The following is a 16904-nucleotide window of genomic DNA, read 5'->3' as shown; positions in this document are numbered from 1 at the left end:
AAATTTTAGAAAGTTTTGAACTAAGATTTATTCTAATATAAATACAGGTATCTTTGGATTAAGATGACAACACATGGGTTTTACATCCTTATCAATGTAATGTATTTGGAAGACAATGTATATTTAAAACAAAAGCAAACAAATGTAGATCACAAGCTTTGGAGATAGGTGAAGTTTAGGTCTGTCTATACAGTACACACTAAGATACAAGTAGTCTAAGAACTACAGAGTAGTCTCCCTACAGAGTAGGGAGGTGGGAGTCATATCAATCAATCTTGTTCCCTACTAAATTCCTAAATAATACATGTCTGCTACAGAGTAGGTAATCAGCACATGTTGTTAATTGAGCAATTAACTGGCATATGTAGAGAATCTAATAATATATTTTAAAATTTTCACTCATGATTTGAAAATTCTGTTAGATACTTTCAAGTGTCAGAGACGGTTAGGTACCTTTGTTATGGGGGCTGATCGGAAAGACTCATGGGTACTTGAAAGGAAGAAAAAAAATTCTTGATAGTTGTATAGTCAAGCTTCACAGAAAAATAGATCATCATTCCCATGATGTGGGACTGGCACCTCTGGGAGCCTAACTGTGCAGCTCTTGGCTAAAGAGCATTTAGTGTTATTTGAGAATGGGGTGTTTGTGGCTCCCTTGCCTACCATTTGGGAGATCTCTGACTCCTGCAGCTGATACTAACTCTATATCTGAAGCAGATCACAACCCTCTCACTATCACCATCATTAAGAATATGCCTAGTCAGTCACTAACCAGTATAATACTCTGCTGCTGGACTCAGTTCTTTAGCACTGGGCCACTTTGTAGACCACTTGTCACCTTACAAAGGGATGCCTTCAGGTCAGATATCAATCCTCGGCTGAAGCACTTGTGGCCAAGAGAGTTAAGGTTACACGGCAACAAGGTCAGGCAGGTACTCTGAGGTATCTCTCAAGCAATTGCTTCTTGCTATTAAAGGCAATAATTAGGGACTGCCAAGTATCACTATAAAACAATCCAAGCAGCACAATGATTTTTTTCATATTTATGTGGCCACATCTTCACAAAATATCTTTGCTTTGTGGATTTCATTTACTACATAAGACATCAATACTTAGTCATGTTTCCTGGAATCATCATGGTGTATTCTGATGAAGAAACAGAAATGAGACATAATCCACTAAGAAGAAAATTTATATTGCACACTGCAGAAAAATTCAATATACAGACATTCATGAGTAAGAGCTGGGGAATTTTTTTTTGTTTTGTTTTTCATATGTGACATTCCTATATATTAGAAAACATCTCTGAAGTACATTACTCTCAGAAAAACAATTTCTGAAAAATCTCTGCCTGTTAGATTTTGCTGGTATGTGTCATGAGATCATGGATAATAGTCTTCCTGGGATCTAGTACAAATGATGTTGAATCCCCAAAATATGTGCTCAGGATAAATCTATTGACTATTCTCAGAACTTTGTGCCACACTGACCTGGTGTGAAATAGTGATATGAGTCAAGGCAATGGCATTCTGAATTTCCCAACTATGGGTTATTTTCCAAATATGTAGTGATTAAACCTAGGCTACCTCTCTCTGTCTGTTAAAAAATGTCTCAAAATTATTCCTTCTTTTATAGGTGACATGATTGCTAAATGAAAAAGACATTGCTCAGTCCTTACCTTATTTGACTTCTTCATGACAGTCAACATTATGGAGTACCTTTTGCTTCTTAATATCCCACAATATCAATATCTGCATCTACTCCAGTGGAGTAGTCACTGTATGTATGCTGATGCATTCTGAATAGTATACATATCTAGATGAGACCTCATCCATAAGCCCTAGAGGAGAACCTTTTTCTATCTTCAAATGTCAGTTTAGATACTGACAGGTTTTTAATACACAATGTGTGTAAAATGAACTACTTCTGTTCCCATCACCCACCACTCCTCCCTAGAAAATTTGATATTTCTCTTACATTTGTTAATGTACAAAATAGTCTACCAACTCTTCCAGGTAGGGAGGGGGGCATGAGAAAGTTGCCCTCTCTCTTTGACTACAATCAATCACTTCCCAAGTTCTATAATTTTACCTCCTAAATTTCTCCCAGTCTGTCTTCTCTACTCCATCCCACAACCACTTTTGAATTAGTTTGCTCTTGTTGCAATAATGCTGTATACAAACCTTTCCAAATCTTAGTGTCTTAAAACAATAATTTATTCTTATGGATTTATTGGTCAGCTGTGGTGGTTCTGCTAATCCAAGCTAGCCTGTTCCATAAGTTAGCTCTGGTCTCACCCTCATGGGACCAGCAACAGCAGATTGGCTCACACATCTGATTTTCATGGTAATAGCAGAGATACAAGAGGAAAAACAGGAAAGACATCTTAAGGGCTAGCTCAAAACTAGTACAGTGTCACTTTAGTCTTATTCTATTTATTAAAGTGAGTCAAGTGACTGAACCAAGATCTGGGAAATATATTGTGACCTCTTCATAAGAGGGCCTGCAAGTTACTTGGCAAAGAGATGGATATGGAGAGGGATGAAGACTGGGCCCAATGACCAAAACAAAATGTCTCTCCAATGCTTCATCCATCATTTACACTTAACCTCCTTGAATACGACCTTGCAATATGGCATCCTGATGGGGTCTATCATGAGTCAGTGGCATGTTGTTTCATTTGTTAGGAACAACTTCCCCAAATCCATCCCGCTCCACTTTGCCTATCTAACCTTCATCCTCCTAAACATAGGAGGTCTCTGCTAGACCTCCTCTCCTCTTTGTAACACCTATCTTCTGTATGCATTAATTTTTTGCTATTATCAAACTAAATTGCAATTCTTTATTCACATGGCTGTCTCCTTTTTGAGGGTAAGCTTTTGGAGGGTAAGTAGTTTTCTGGTCTCTGTCTGTTAGGGCTCAGGAAAGTATTTATCATATGAAAAGTTCAATGAGTGCTGAATTGAATTAAACTTACATTAGACAGAAATGACATTTTGGGAATAAAGACCCATTACTTTAAGTTTCAGGTACAAAATTTTGCCTGTGCAATTTAAAATAAGAAAGGAGCTAATGTTTCTTTCTCTCTGAAGCAAGGCAGCATGAAATTATTGAGATATACACAGTAAGAAAATAAAGGAATCACTTTTACAGTTCTCTTTATGCTGAACTGAGCTTTGGGGTTCTCACAGAAGCAGCAGAAATGGATTTATCAAAAGTGTAATTTAGACTGCTCTATTATGCTGTATTTACATGTGAAGAAGTTAGTATCAATTATGAGCAGTACCCATTTGTGAAAAGGAGTTGGGGAATTTCTATAGTTTTTATGCATACTTAAAAACTTTTTTCCCTAAAAAGTCTAAGATAACAACATAAGAAAGGTGTTTAATTCTACATATAATACATATAAATATACAATATATAAATAAATATATATACATATATATATTAGTTGTCAATGGATTTTTATTTTATTTATTTATATATTGTACTGAGTATCGAACCTAGGGTCTCACATATGCCAGGCAAGTGCTCTACCACTGAACCACAACTCCAGCCCCCCGGAAAGGTGTTTCTTAAAAACCTTTGTGAAGGGCTAAATTCTTCAAAAATTTTTTGGAAGAATCTGATCATGTAGTTTACATTGTATATTTTGAAACAGACCCCTACTGTTGTTTATATCTACTTTTCAAGTCATGGTATGAAATTCTTTTTTTTAAACAATGCAAAGTACTATTGTAGCATTTTCAGTAGATGCAATGAGCAAATTATATTCTGGTGAGACGATTTAAAGGATTGGTAACTTGATTTATAATAGACTTAATATCTCTACCACCTTGAGAACAATCCAGTTATTTAGTGAAGTCTGCTCATTTTTGCTTCTGAAAATAGCTCATGTTGTTTGGGGTACGGTAGTTCTGTCTGTGATCCTCTAACAGACATAAAGAGAACAATAATTTCTATGCAAATGTTCCCACTGAATGTAAGGTGCATTTTCACCACTTCCTAATGCATTCAATTCTCATTGGGGTACACTGATTTATTGGTAATATTAGAGCAAGCAGCAAGTTCTACCAGCCACAAACTTTCATTAAACCATATCACTTGGCTGAAGAACAGGGGTGATTTTCAAGTGTGTTTTTTGTTGTTGGGTAAGCCATTAATCATATAGCAATACTGTCTAATAGAAATATTATGGGAGCTACCTATTTAATTAAATTTTCCATTAGCAACATTAAATTTTTTTTAAATAAGCCCAATTTTTCTTTCTCTTTTTGGTACTAAGTATTGAACCCAGGGGTGCTCTACCACTGAGCCATATCCACAAACCTTTTTATTATATTTTGAGGCAGGGTCTTGCTAGATTGTTGAGGCTGGCTTCGAACTTTCAATCCTTATGCTTCAGCCTCTCAAGTTGCTGAGATTACAGATATGTACTACTTTGCTTAGCCCTAATTTATCTTAAATATCATCATTGTAACATGTAATCAATATTTTTAAAGAATTAATAGAAATGGTTTATATTTTCCACACAAAATCTTTGAAATCTGGTGTATATTTTATACTTAAAGTGCATTTCAATTTGGAGTTTAAACTTGCTTTAGAAATACTCGATCTGGAGTTAGATTTCCTAAAAATTGCAATTAAAAAATACTCATGTACCCAAGTAGTTCCAAAGTACTTAGTTTTAAAGATGAATTAGATTTCATTAATAGAAATTTATATTTAAATAAATTTCAAAATTCAGTTTCTCAGTTTTACTAGTCATGTTTCAAGAACTCAATAGCCACAGGTAACTAATGCCTATTGTACTGGCCAGAACAGTTCTAGACATAGGGTTGGCTTCAGGTCTTGAGTAATCACTTAAGTTTATGGTTTGCACATAAAGTGTTCCCCAAAGTCTCAGGTGTTGAAGGCTTGGTCCCCAGCGTAGTAATGTTCAGAGGTAGGGCTTTGGGGAAGTGATTGGATCATGAGGGCATTAACCTCATCAGTGGGTTAAGCCATTGATGAGTTCATAGCTGATGGCATTATTGGGAGGTAGTGAAAAGTATAGGAGGTGGGACCCAGTTGAAGGGAGTGAGTCCTAGGGAGCATGCCGTTAGGGGCTATGTCTTGTCCCCAGGTCCCTAGCCTGACCCTGTCTCTCCTACCCAGCAGCCATGAGTTGGCCATGATGTTCTGCCTCACCTCAACAATGGAGCTGGCTACCCTTGGACTGAAACCTCTGAAACTGTGAGCCAGAATAAATCATTCCTCCCCTGATTTGATTTTCTCACATATTTGTCACAGTTATGAAGAGGTGACTAACACACTTGATTCTGTGTCCAAGCTAGTGCCACTCAGCACAGGAAATAAAAAGGAATTGAAAATCATTATCATTTCTGTTCTTAAACAGATCAAAGATAAATAGTTTTAAGATTATATGCATTCAGAAAAAAATAGATGATATATGTGAGTATGGGTTCTAGAAGACAGCGTAAGATGAGAATTTTGGGTTCTGAAAGTTCAGAAGGGTTTGGATAAGAAATGGGGAGGGATATGAAACAGGGGAAATGGCAGAATCTCGGGGGCAGGAAGGTGCAGGGCTTGGGGGGAAAACCCTACTAAAAGAGACCAATATGAGGTAGTGGTTAAGAATTAAGCTACCAAGTCATATTCCTCGGTGTGAATCCTGGTTCTGCTATTACCTAATTGCTTAACCTTGAGCAAGTTATTTATCTTTCCTTTTCCTATTTATATGGTTAAAAATAGGGATAATAATATTTCATAAGGATATTGTGAGGATTAAATGGATTAATACATATAAAGCACTTAGAATAGTGCTTAGTACTTAAGTACCTAAGAAATTTTAGTTGCCGTTATTATCTGAGTGTGACCATTTGCTCTTTGGAGTTTCTATATGACAAAATCAAACAAAAACAAACCAAACCACAGATAGGCTACTTAAAACTTATATCCCAAAGCATTGAGCCTTAATTTATATAAACTAATTGAAATTCCAAATGTACAACCATTTCTCAACATTTCTGAGCCTTAGTTTCCCCATTTGAAATTTTTGGAATTATTTAACGTACTTCAGAATGTTATAATGGAAATTAAATGAGCCCATTCAGGAAGTAGGCTCCTTCCATTTATTAACTACAACCTTAGGAAAGTTATTCATCTCTCTGAGCCTCAATTTTCAACCCATGAGATGGTATCACCTCCTTAGGATCAAATATATAATATATGTGAAGTGTGGAACACAATTATTGTTGCAAATGAGTAATTATTAATAACTTTTGAAAATCCCTTAAGTCTTGGTAGCTCAGAGACCTCCAACTCAGCAAAACTTCAGATGCATTAGAGGTTTCCTTGCCTTAAAGTTTACAGGCCTATATATTCTAAGTACAACAGTCACTTCAGCAGTTAGGAACCAAAAAGAATCTTTTTCTTTTTTTCTTTTCTTTCTTTTTTTAAACTTCCTTATATCGGTGGTTATAGAGAATAGACAAAGAGGAACCTCAAAAAAAGGATAAACAAGCCAACCAGTTTAAGAAAAGGTAGAGGGTTGTTTACAGAAATCAATACCTTAGTGGTGACTCCATAATCTCTCGCTCTTAGGAAGAAATAAACTTCAGTGAATTTAAGTGAATAGTCTATAATTTATATATGCAGAAGATAGTTTGCATTAATCTCACCTCAACAGTTCAGTTTGTTCAGCCTGCATTTCATTTCGTGTCACAATTGTTTTTTACTTCCTGTGAAAGACTTAGGTTTACTATACATTTTAATTAATTCTACGTTTTCTTTTCATGGTAGTAGGGATTGAACCCAGGACCTCATGCATGCTAGGCAAGTACTCTACCACTGAGCTACATCCCCAGCCCATTTACGTTTTTATTTCTACATACTTCATGATGAAAAAAAAAATCTACCATTATTATTTAAAATAGTGTTTTTTCATTTGATAATTCTCATTTTTCATGATTATCCTTTAGCTATGGACTATAGAGTGATTTTGTGATGAGAGATTTTCTTAATATTTTCAACTGATTTATTGTAACTTTTGCAATATTAAAAATCTCCATATTTTAGTGACTAATCTCAAAACCTCTAATTTCTTTTTCATATGGTCATTTCCTCTGGGTCTCCTTTGTCTTCAAATCTCTTCCTCTTATGATGACACTGGTCATTGGATTTGGGGCCCAACATTATGATTTCACTTTATCTTGCTTATATCTACAAAAATCCTGTTTCCAAATAAGGAAGGTCACATTCACAAATAAGGTAGAATTTTCACATATCTTTCAGAGGGTCACAATTCAACCCATAACAGGTTTCTTCTATTATAAGACAATACCAAAAGTATAATGAAAATATATCATTCACAAATGAAGTTTGTGCCACCCACCAATTTCCCAGCTCTCTAGCTTTATCCTACTAGGGAGAAAAATTTCAGCCAGCATTAGGAATGTGGTTTATAGATACATACAAAAAAAGTTTATTAATACAAAGGACGAGGTTTTTCAGACTCCTACTCTGTGTAAGGGACTTTTTTAGGTGCTAGAGATAGAAGAACAGGGTACCAGTTCCTGCTCTGGCGTAGCTCATCCTGGTTACCTGGCCTGGTTCCATAACATTGGTCACAGTAACAACTGTGCATAATTGTAAACAAACCAATTACTTTCATCATCTTAAGCAAGAAAAATAACTCAATGAGCTTCACTAAATACAGTTTTTGTTATACACTGCTCATTTCAATAAGATCTGTAAAAGTCAAAGGGATGATTATACTGAAGATGAGTTAACTTTTTTGAAGTTAATTACTCATCTGACTTTGGAACATAGGGGAAAGCAAAATGAGAGCAAGTCAGATGAAGAAAGGGTTAGGTTCCTGCCAGCTGTCTTGACTTGTTTTACCCCTTACCAAGTAGAAATTAGATGTTTGTTCTTCAAAAATTAGAGTGGGTTCCATTTGAGGATTTTATTTCTAAACACTCTGGACATGTTTTATACACTTACAGGATTGTTTTAGAATTAGAAAAGAAAGAGATTATTTACTTCAGAGTCTAAATGCCCCATGTTTGTATGTCAAACTAAGGTTGTTGAGTGTGACTTGACTGCCATTATCGAATTCTATTAGCACTATAAGCTCTATGAGAACAGTGAACCTGTGTGATTTTCGAGACCTGTATTCTCAGAGATGAGTATGCTCATAGCAGATAGTGTTCAGTAAATGTATGTTGTTATGAATGAAACAATAATTTGAATAATTAAGGAGTCAGAAATATACTTCTTACTTTTTCCACGATCTTAATGATATTTAAAAAAATTTTTTTTGAACTGGAGATTAAACTCAGGGGTGCTTAGCAACTGAGCTTCATCCCCAGCCTTTTTTATTTTTTATTTTGAGACGTGATCTGACCAAGTTACTTAGGGCCTAAATTGCTGAGGCTGGCTTTGAACTTTTGATCCTCCTGCCTCAGCCTCTGGAGCTGCTGGGATTACAGTCATGCACCACTGTGCCTGGCTATGATATAAACATTTTAAACAGATTTAAGATACTCGATAAATTTTTTGTTAGTCTAACATATGGTCAGACATCATCATTTATCCATGTGCTATTAAAACTTAATTATTTTAAAAGAGAATATAGTTTGTGCTCCAGATTATCCAATATTCTTGACTTGTGTACTCAACATTTTTCTGGTATTTATACTTCTTTCAAACTGGGTAGAGGTAGAGGAGCTAAATCACAGATCTTGCGGCCTATTCACCCAGTAAGCCTTTTACAATAGCTGTTATCTGACCCAGCTGTTGTGCTAAATTTAGGATTTTGGATTATCTGTAAACTGTTGCTTCAGTCTCCCATTACCAAGGTTAATTGAGAAGTGATTGTAGAACAAGTAAAACTTCAGTGCATGTTTTAAAATGACATAATACAGTATCCAATAAGATCAGCGTCATATCTACTGGGAATTAAAAATTGTAACCACTATTAAAGAACTGTTTAAATATTAAAGAATTGTTGCTATTTGTCAGAAGTTTCATCTTCATGAGACCAGAACATTTCAGTGAAAAAGAAATGTTACCCTTCTAAATTGTATGCACTGTTCTTATTAGATACAATTATGGAATTAAAATTAACCACTGCGTTGTGCATGTTATTTTACTATAAATATCTAAACATCCAGGAAAAAAATACTTTTTTCATAACATGAATTTCATGTATTTGATCTGAAGGGGGAAAAAAAAAGCAGTTGCCAATCTATAGTTAACAAAAAACTTCATTTTTAGACCTGTCCTAGTACTTTCCTGTTGTGACACTTGTATGCAAAATGTTTCTAAAAAATTTTTTTTTTTCTAACGAAACCGAAGAGCCTTGCAAATTTTGTTCTTGTCTCCGTTTGGGCTCACAACATCATATATGTGTACTTTGTTTATAAACTGAGTAGCTAATAGCTGCAGCCCTTGTTAGGATTGCTTTTTTTTTTTAACTGCAACAGATTCTTGACATCTGTTTGTGTTTAAGTGATGACACAACATCACAACCCGAAATGTCATCACGTCACATTGTTATAGCACAACAACAAAATTACAGCTCCCCAACAATAACATGGTGTCATGTTTTAGAACACTGCCCATGAGTCAGTGTTTTAGAAGTTTTAAGAGTTATTTTTAGCACAGCGAGTGCTTCCGAAGCTTGGGTTCTGAATCCCACTAGCACCCCTAGTGATCTGGGAAAATCTGGGGCGGGCGGTGGGGGCGCTTCCTCTGCTTAAACTCCCCACTCCCTGACATGCAAGGCTGCCCACCTTCCTGTCCCGGCCACTTTAAGCCCGGGTACTACGGTGCGCTGCTATACACTTGGGGCTCGATCACGGATCCGAGCCAGCTTCCAGTGTGGAGGAGGAGCAGGAGACTATAATTATCCTCCACGTCTGGGGCAGGCCCTCGAATGACATCTCCCTAGTTACCCTGTGTTCTAATAGCGCAGCTCCAATTCCTGATCTCAGATGGTTCGCCTCAGTCAGCTCCAAGAGCGGTCGAGAGGCGAAACCGAAAAGCCCAACGTCTCGGACCTCCCAGGCTGGGCGGGACGGCCGGCCAGAGCCGTCACCTCCGGCGCCCGCGTGCCCGCCCGGCACTTGCACGGAAAACTCGCCCCGCAGACTAGAAACCCCGGGCGCGCGGCGGCGTTGCTATAACAACCGGGCGCCCGCGCCGCAGAGGCCGCCGGGGAGGAAGTGACGAGAGGTGGGTTGGCTGTTGTTGGGACACGTGACCCGGGCAGTGTTTTGACAGGGCAAACAGCAGAGAAAGAACTGGGCGAGCGAGGGGGATCCAGAGCTGGGGCGCCAGAGCTAGCGACAGCGGGCGGGCGAGGAGCTGGCAGAGGCGCGGGGCAAGCGGGCCGTCCGGGGCGACAGGCGGCGAACCCCGGGGCCGCGGGGCTTGGGTGCGAGTCCGGCAGGGCGAGGAGCTGAGGGCAAGGGAGCGGAGCGAGGCGGCGGCTGAGGCGGGGGTGGATGGCCACAGGGGCGCCGGGAAGCCGCGTCGGGCTTGCCGTCTCGGACCCCCATGGTCCCCTAACGCAGCCCCGGGGGCCGCTGCGCGCCACACTCGGCTCACGCCGGCCCTGCGCCTTTTGGAGCCTCGGGTCTGAGGTGGGAGTGTGATGTGAGCTGCTGGACTAGCGGCGGGGAGAAGTGCCAAAAGGAGGAGGGATTGGGACGGGAGAAGAGCGCGAGTTAGTCAGCAGAGGTCTGCGGAGGGAGTCGAGGAGCGGGCCAGCCCGAGAGCGCCATGAAAACAACTCTCCAGCAGGGAGAGGGGCAGGCGCGGCGCTCGGTGCCGCGGGGCTGAAGGAAATCCGGGGCCGCGGCGGGACGGAAGGGGCCCGCGGCGAGCAGGCTGCAGAGAGCAGTGGGTGAGCGCCCGGCTGTAAGCACCTTCCTTGGGGGCAGACCTCAGGCAGGGCCACGTAGGGACGGGGTTGTAGGGGGCGATCCGGGACAGTCCGGGAGAGTTCGTTTGAGCTGGGGGCTGGGCGCGAGAAGAGGACTCGAATTTCTTTCAGACCTTCTTATTGTGTAAACTTGGCCGCGGTTGCCGCAAGAAGGCTAGCCAGAGGGTAATTACACAGGTGAGGTCCGGCGGGGCGGGCGGAGTCTGGGGAAACGCAGGGGTCTGGAAGAGTTTCCTGAGCCCTGGCCCCAGGTGGAAGAATTTATGTACAGGAGGTACCACTGTTCCCAGAGGCATTTTTGTTGTTGTTGTTGTTTTATTTTGTTTTCCCTTCGTAGGAGTTAGTTGTGTTGCTTGAATCTTTTTCTTCTTGCTTATACCTCCAGGATATAAATAGACATTGCTTTGGTTCAGAGACGCTGTGTCAGAGAAGGACACCTTGGCCTGCAGAGTTGAGGGGCGGGGAGAGGGGTGCTAGTTCAGGACGAGATGGGGGAGACTGCAAAGAGTTTTGCACTTTTCAGACCTGCCGATGGTGCTGTCAACAGTAGTTTGTGCCACAAGAGGCCTAACTTAACAGTAGTTTTCTTGTACTGTTTGGGTGTTAGAGTAGGACTAGATTAATTTTATTTTGATCTCTTTTAGCATTTTGAAAACTAAGCAGAAGCCGTTGAATCAACGGTGAGCGCTTTGAAAGAACCCACAAGTGTATTTTACAGCACTCTGGGTGGAAATTGGATGTGAAAATGAAGCCAGACCGAGGTAAATGATTTACTTAAGTGGGCTTGTTTTTGTTTTGTTTTCTGTGCCTCCTTTTAGACGTGTTAACCTAATTCTGCAACAGGATCAACTATTTCTGTATCATTTATAATTATCTATTTCTGTGACAGATTCCAGCTGGTGAGGAAAAGGAGGACATATGGAAGAGAGGGTTAGGATCTAGAAGGGAGGACAGGTCTTCAAAAGCGCTTTGAGAGCTGTAGTTTCAATAGAAAATTTAGTGTATGTTAAAATGAAATAATCAAAAACAGCATTTATATCTTGCCACAATCGTCGGTATCATTTTAGAGTTGCAGTCACTTATTTTTAGGTAAAGTTGATCCAACTTCAACTTTAATGATGTTTACAAGCTTTTTAAACAAGGCTTTTAAGCCCTTGAGAATTTGAACTTGATGAAGAGCATTTAAGATTGCTATTATTACTGCTTTCATTAGCTGATTTTTGTGCTTTAAGCAAACTCCAAAAGTTTGCAAAGTACTTTATCCTTCTATATATCATATGGACAGTTAAGGCTAACAAAATTCCTGGTGATAGGCAAATGCTACTCCTTTCTAAACCTGTTTTCAGAGCTTAAAAGAATAGTATTTACACTGTGCTTTTCAAGGACTTAAAAGGAATTGTCAGTTTTCTGATTAATGGCAAGGACAAGATTTAGAAGATTTTAATGTGGTAGTGGTTACTAGGGCTTTTAGTCAGATATGGGTTTGATTCCAAGGAACACTATAAGGAAGGGATTATGGTTTTTGATAGGGAGTTGGACTAGGTGATAGAGTTCCTTCCAAACTTGAGACTTTAGGATTCAAAATAGTAATTTATCCTATGAATTAGATGCTTACTTAAAAAGGATATATATTAAACTGGCTATTTTTCCATATATATTTTTTCAAAGTAATTAGACAAATTGTCTAAAATGTCTTTGGTCATAATGTCTACTAAAATGCATTAGAAAGCAAAGTAAGCCATATTTAATTTAGTGGTTTAAATTAATTTTGAGTGTTTAAAATCAGGTAATAGCTATGTATGTATGCATTATTGGTAAGTATATTATTATTGAACAGACTGCTTGCTAACAACATGAAGTTTAGATTTTTAGATTACGTTAGTGACTTTGGAAAAATGGCACCAAGGTCAGTAATTGCATCTCAGAATAAATAAGCAAATAAAATCAAAGTCACTGTTTGTTTTGGATTGTTGTTAAAAGTTGCTTTAAAGTCATAGCAATTCAAAAAATAGTGTTATCGATTTTAGGCAAAACTAGTGCTAAACACAATAAAATACTTAATTTTACACCTGTATAATAACAAGGGAAAATAAATTCATTCATCAGGATTCCCAAAGAGCTCAACTTGGCCTGACTCAGTTACTTGGGAAGCTGAGGCTCCAAGAAGATCTCAAGTTCAAGGCCAGTCTTGGTGAACAATTTAGTGAGATCCTGTCTCAAAATAAAAATGACTGGGGATGTAGTGTAGTAATAAAGTATTTGCCTAGTATGTGTGACATTCTGGGTTCAATCCTCAGTACTACACAAAGTAACAATAATAATGATAAAAAAATAAAATTCCCAAAAAAGTGACTTTTCCCATCTCTTAAAATTTTAGCTTCCTTTAGTATTTTCAGGGTACAAATAATAGGATTACAAGTTTAGTATTGTGATTATATTCCATAATAATAACATGAAACTTTTTAAGCTTATAGATTATGGGAGCAGGACCCAGAGTAATTAATATCTTTCACTTAGTAAACTAGTACAAAAATACTGAAATGTTTTTCATAAATATACTACCCTTTCTATGTGCAATATGATCTTGTATTTTCTGTCCTTTTTCACTTTTTGAATTGCCGACTGTCACAACCTATTGATTTTGGAAGGTATAGTTGTAGGCTTTAGCCAGAAGTATTAATACTTATTTTTCTTACATTGGTGTCTAAGGAACTATTTTATGAGTGCATTTTCTAGATAACTTAAATATCACTCTTAAAGGCCAGAAATATTTTCATTTGTAATCATGATATATTGAGAGATGTCTAAAATATTAATGCTACTCTGCTTTTTTCTTATAAAGAAAAGGAATTTGCAGAGTCAGTGTAATTTAACCTTTAGTTGATGATAAAGGGACATTGCTGGAAGTTTCAACTTTTTGCTGTATCATAATCTAGAGATGCCTAAAAAAGATATTTAAATTTATGAGTTTTTTGTTTATAGCTTAAACTAGTCCAATTTATCTAGCTTAAACTACAAGATTATTGTATCTATCTATCTATCTATCTCTATATAAATATACACCCATATACATATTTAGATCTGTGTGATTTTTAGATCTCTTGGTATCAACAGTTTTTGTTGCTAATATTCTTATTCTTGCTTCCTTTAATTTTCTGCTTTTAATCTGTGGACTAAAGAACTAGATAACCATACTTAATATAAGTTCTCTATAAAACAAGGGTAAATAAGAGAACCTGTTAGATATTTATTCAAAATGTAAGTATGGATTTTAATGTAGAGGCTCAGATATTTACTTAGTTGGATACAGATGTGCTTCAGAGAGTTCAAGTTTCTAAGTGCAGTTGGAGCCTCTTTTTCTTACATGATTGGGTATAATAGTTGTCTGATAGCAACAGTTTAAGTGGGGAATCATGGAAAAACAGCAACCATAATTTTTCACCTGTCTTTTCATATAAGCTTTTCTCCCCCCCCCCCCTTTTTTTTTTTTTTTTTTTGGTTGTTGTTTTGCAGTGTTGGAGATTGAGCCAGGCTTCCACAGGCTGGGCAAGAGCTCCACCACTGAGATACATCCCTAGCCCCCCAAATTCTTCTTGAGGGTGAAATGGGGTCTGAGATTTTTTAGAATTGGACATGATCTTTCTTGTATAAACCATACCAACAATGTATACCTAAAGTTTCTAGTTTTGATTTTGTTAAATTGAAATAAGACCTTTGCAAAGCAAAGGGTAAAATCTTACATTTTTAATAATTTAAAAGTTTAAGACTTTTTACACACAATTTTATCAGCACATAATCCAACAGGAATTTGTTTTTGGAAAGAGGGAATTTATGTTCATCAAACTTGTGACTATTGAGGATGTAGCTCTTTGTTACAGTGCAAGCCTGTGGGTTCGTTTCTCAGCACCACCCACCGCCCTCCAAAAAAATTACGTTCATCAGAATGTACTTTTCCCCAAAGCATTAAATTTAGTTTTCAAGAAATAATTTTTTTTGCACTTGTTTCCTTGGTTTATTATAATAGTTATTAATTATAAGTAGAATGGCATAAGCAGGTTTATAAGGAAGAAAAGATCAGATTCTTATTAAACATGTAACTCAACTAGTGGAAAGAGAAGTGTGCAGGCAACTAGAAAGTACCCTATTAGCCACTGGTGTTCAGTATCAGCAATGTCTGTCAGTTTGTTTTTATGATGGATATGCACTGGTCAATCCTGCCAGTTACTTAAGGGGAGGTTAGTTAGGAGATTTTCTATTCTACTTTAAGATAATAAGATGTTATTGTATGAAACAATGACTACATTTCACAATAGTCAATGTAGTCAAATATTGTCACCATATTTTAAGGGAAAAACATTTTTAAAAATTTTAGGCAGTTATATAACATTACTTGGGTAATGCTGCCAACTGTGATCTCTGATGTTATCATTAGCACAGGCTTTGGAATCAGACCTATGTTTATATATTTGTTCTATTACTTGCTTGCTATGTAATCTTTATCACATTAATCTTTATCTCAGTGTCCTTGTCTATAAAATGGAAATGATTCCTACTTCTGTTATTAGAATAAAATATGATAGTAGTTGACACATAGGTAGTAAATTAATACCTTTTATCTGGCTAATTAAAATATTACAGATGCTTATATGTTAGTTGTAAAATATACTCAACAGAGATAAAATAATCAAATATAATAACCCAACACTATTTTGTTCTACATTCATAGTATTCAGCCTGCCAAGGTCAAGCAGATTTAATAGACATTTAATATATAGTTGTCTGAAAAAATACAAAACCTACAAAAGGATACTTGAAATATATGTATAATTTATTTATATTGTCATTTACTTTTATAATTATAGCTTAATTTATGTAGGGGTGATATGATTGAAATAAGTTTTCTGGAAATAATTAGATTTTTAAATGGTGTTAACTGCTGATTAGGGCTGGGTAGTTGGAGAAAGAAGTTAAACCATGTTATTCTACCTTGGACTCAAGGATGTACAAGTTGGGACTTGTCCTAGATATATAAATATTGAAGGCTCAGTGTTTCAAGAGAAGTCTAAAATGTGGTATTTGTTACAAATAATTAAAATAGTTCCCATTGTTATAAATGTATGAAATTTCTAATTTTATTTTTAAATGCTATTGAGCTTATCAAAATTTATGAAATATTAAGAACTAAAAATTTTAATCATCAATAAGTTAACAATGTAAATATACTGTATCAATTCATATTTAAACACACAGGTCATGATAATTAAGTAAAAACTGTTAGTGTAAAGCCTGTTACACCAACAATTTGCTTTTTTTTTTCCTTTTTTTTTTTTTTTTTTTTTTGTGGTGTGTGTGTGTTTGTGTGTATTTAAACTGAGAGGAGTGCTCTCTTAGTTTTTTCCCTCCTTTATTATATTAAAAAATTTTGATATTAGTCTTAGTATTACAATGGCTTCTGAACTTACTTATGGTATAATGTAATCTTGTTAACTTCAAATGATTCTTTCCTAGGTACGTTATATAGGAGAAAGAAGTGAAAAGAACTAAAAGAAAATGGCAAGGGCATTAACTTGTTGAGAATAGTTCATTGTTAGCCTATGTAAATCAAGCAACAGAAATGATAGATGTTGGAGGAAAAGAAAAAGAAATGTTGACTAAAAGATTAAGAAGACTGATCTTTTGCTAAATTCCTAGGTAGAGGTAGTAGTGATAGTATTGATAATAACAACGAATACATATGCATACCAAGTACCAGACATGATTCCAAATGATTTTGTATATGTTTTTCCTTTAATCCTCAACAATTGCTCAAGAAGTAGATACTGTTGTCATCTCCATTTTATAGCTAAATGAAACTGAGTCACAGAAGTTTGGTTTCTTTACCAAAGTTATGCAAATAATAAAAGGGCAAGTTCAAGTTTGAAGTGAGCTTGAGTGTATGCTCTTAACCTTC

General features: G+C 37.0%; 1 protein-coding gene across 6 annotated transcripts in view; it reads left to right on the top strand.

The window, feature by feature from the left end:
• Positions 1-9700: 9700 nt before the first annotated feature.
• The window catches only part of ATOSA (atos homolog A), an 85451-nt gene continuing 78247 nt past the window's right edge, over positions 9701-16904 (top strand). The window contains exons 1-2 of one of the 6 annotated variants that reach the window (XM_079129913.1): positions 9701-10242; positions 11599-11715. In XM_079129913.1, coding sequence (XP_078986039.1) covers positions 11700-11715 — 16 coding nt within the window. In that variant the 5' untranslated portion in view covers positions 9701-10242; positions 11599-11699. Of the gene's footprint in view, positions 10243-10285; positions 11716-16904 lie in introns of those variants that run through there. The other 5 variants (XM_079129912.1, XM_079129910.1, XM_079129911.1 and 2 more) reach the window with 5 other exon arrangements.

Source organism: Sciurus vulgaris, assembly GCF_902686455.1.
Source record: "Sciurus vulgaris genome assembly, chromosome: 2".
In the NCBI taxonomy this organism is placed as follows: domain Eukaryota; kingdom Metazoa; phylum Chordata; class Mammalia; order Rodentia; family Sciuridae; genus Sciurus; species Sciurus vulgaris.
Note: the sequence above shows the minus strand (reverse complement) of the source record. Positions and strands in the feature narration are given on the sequence as shown.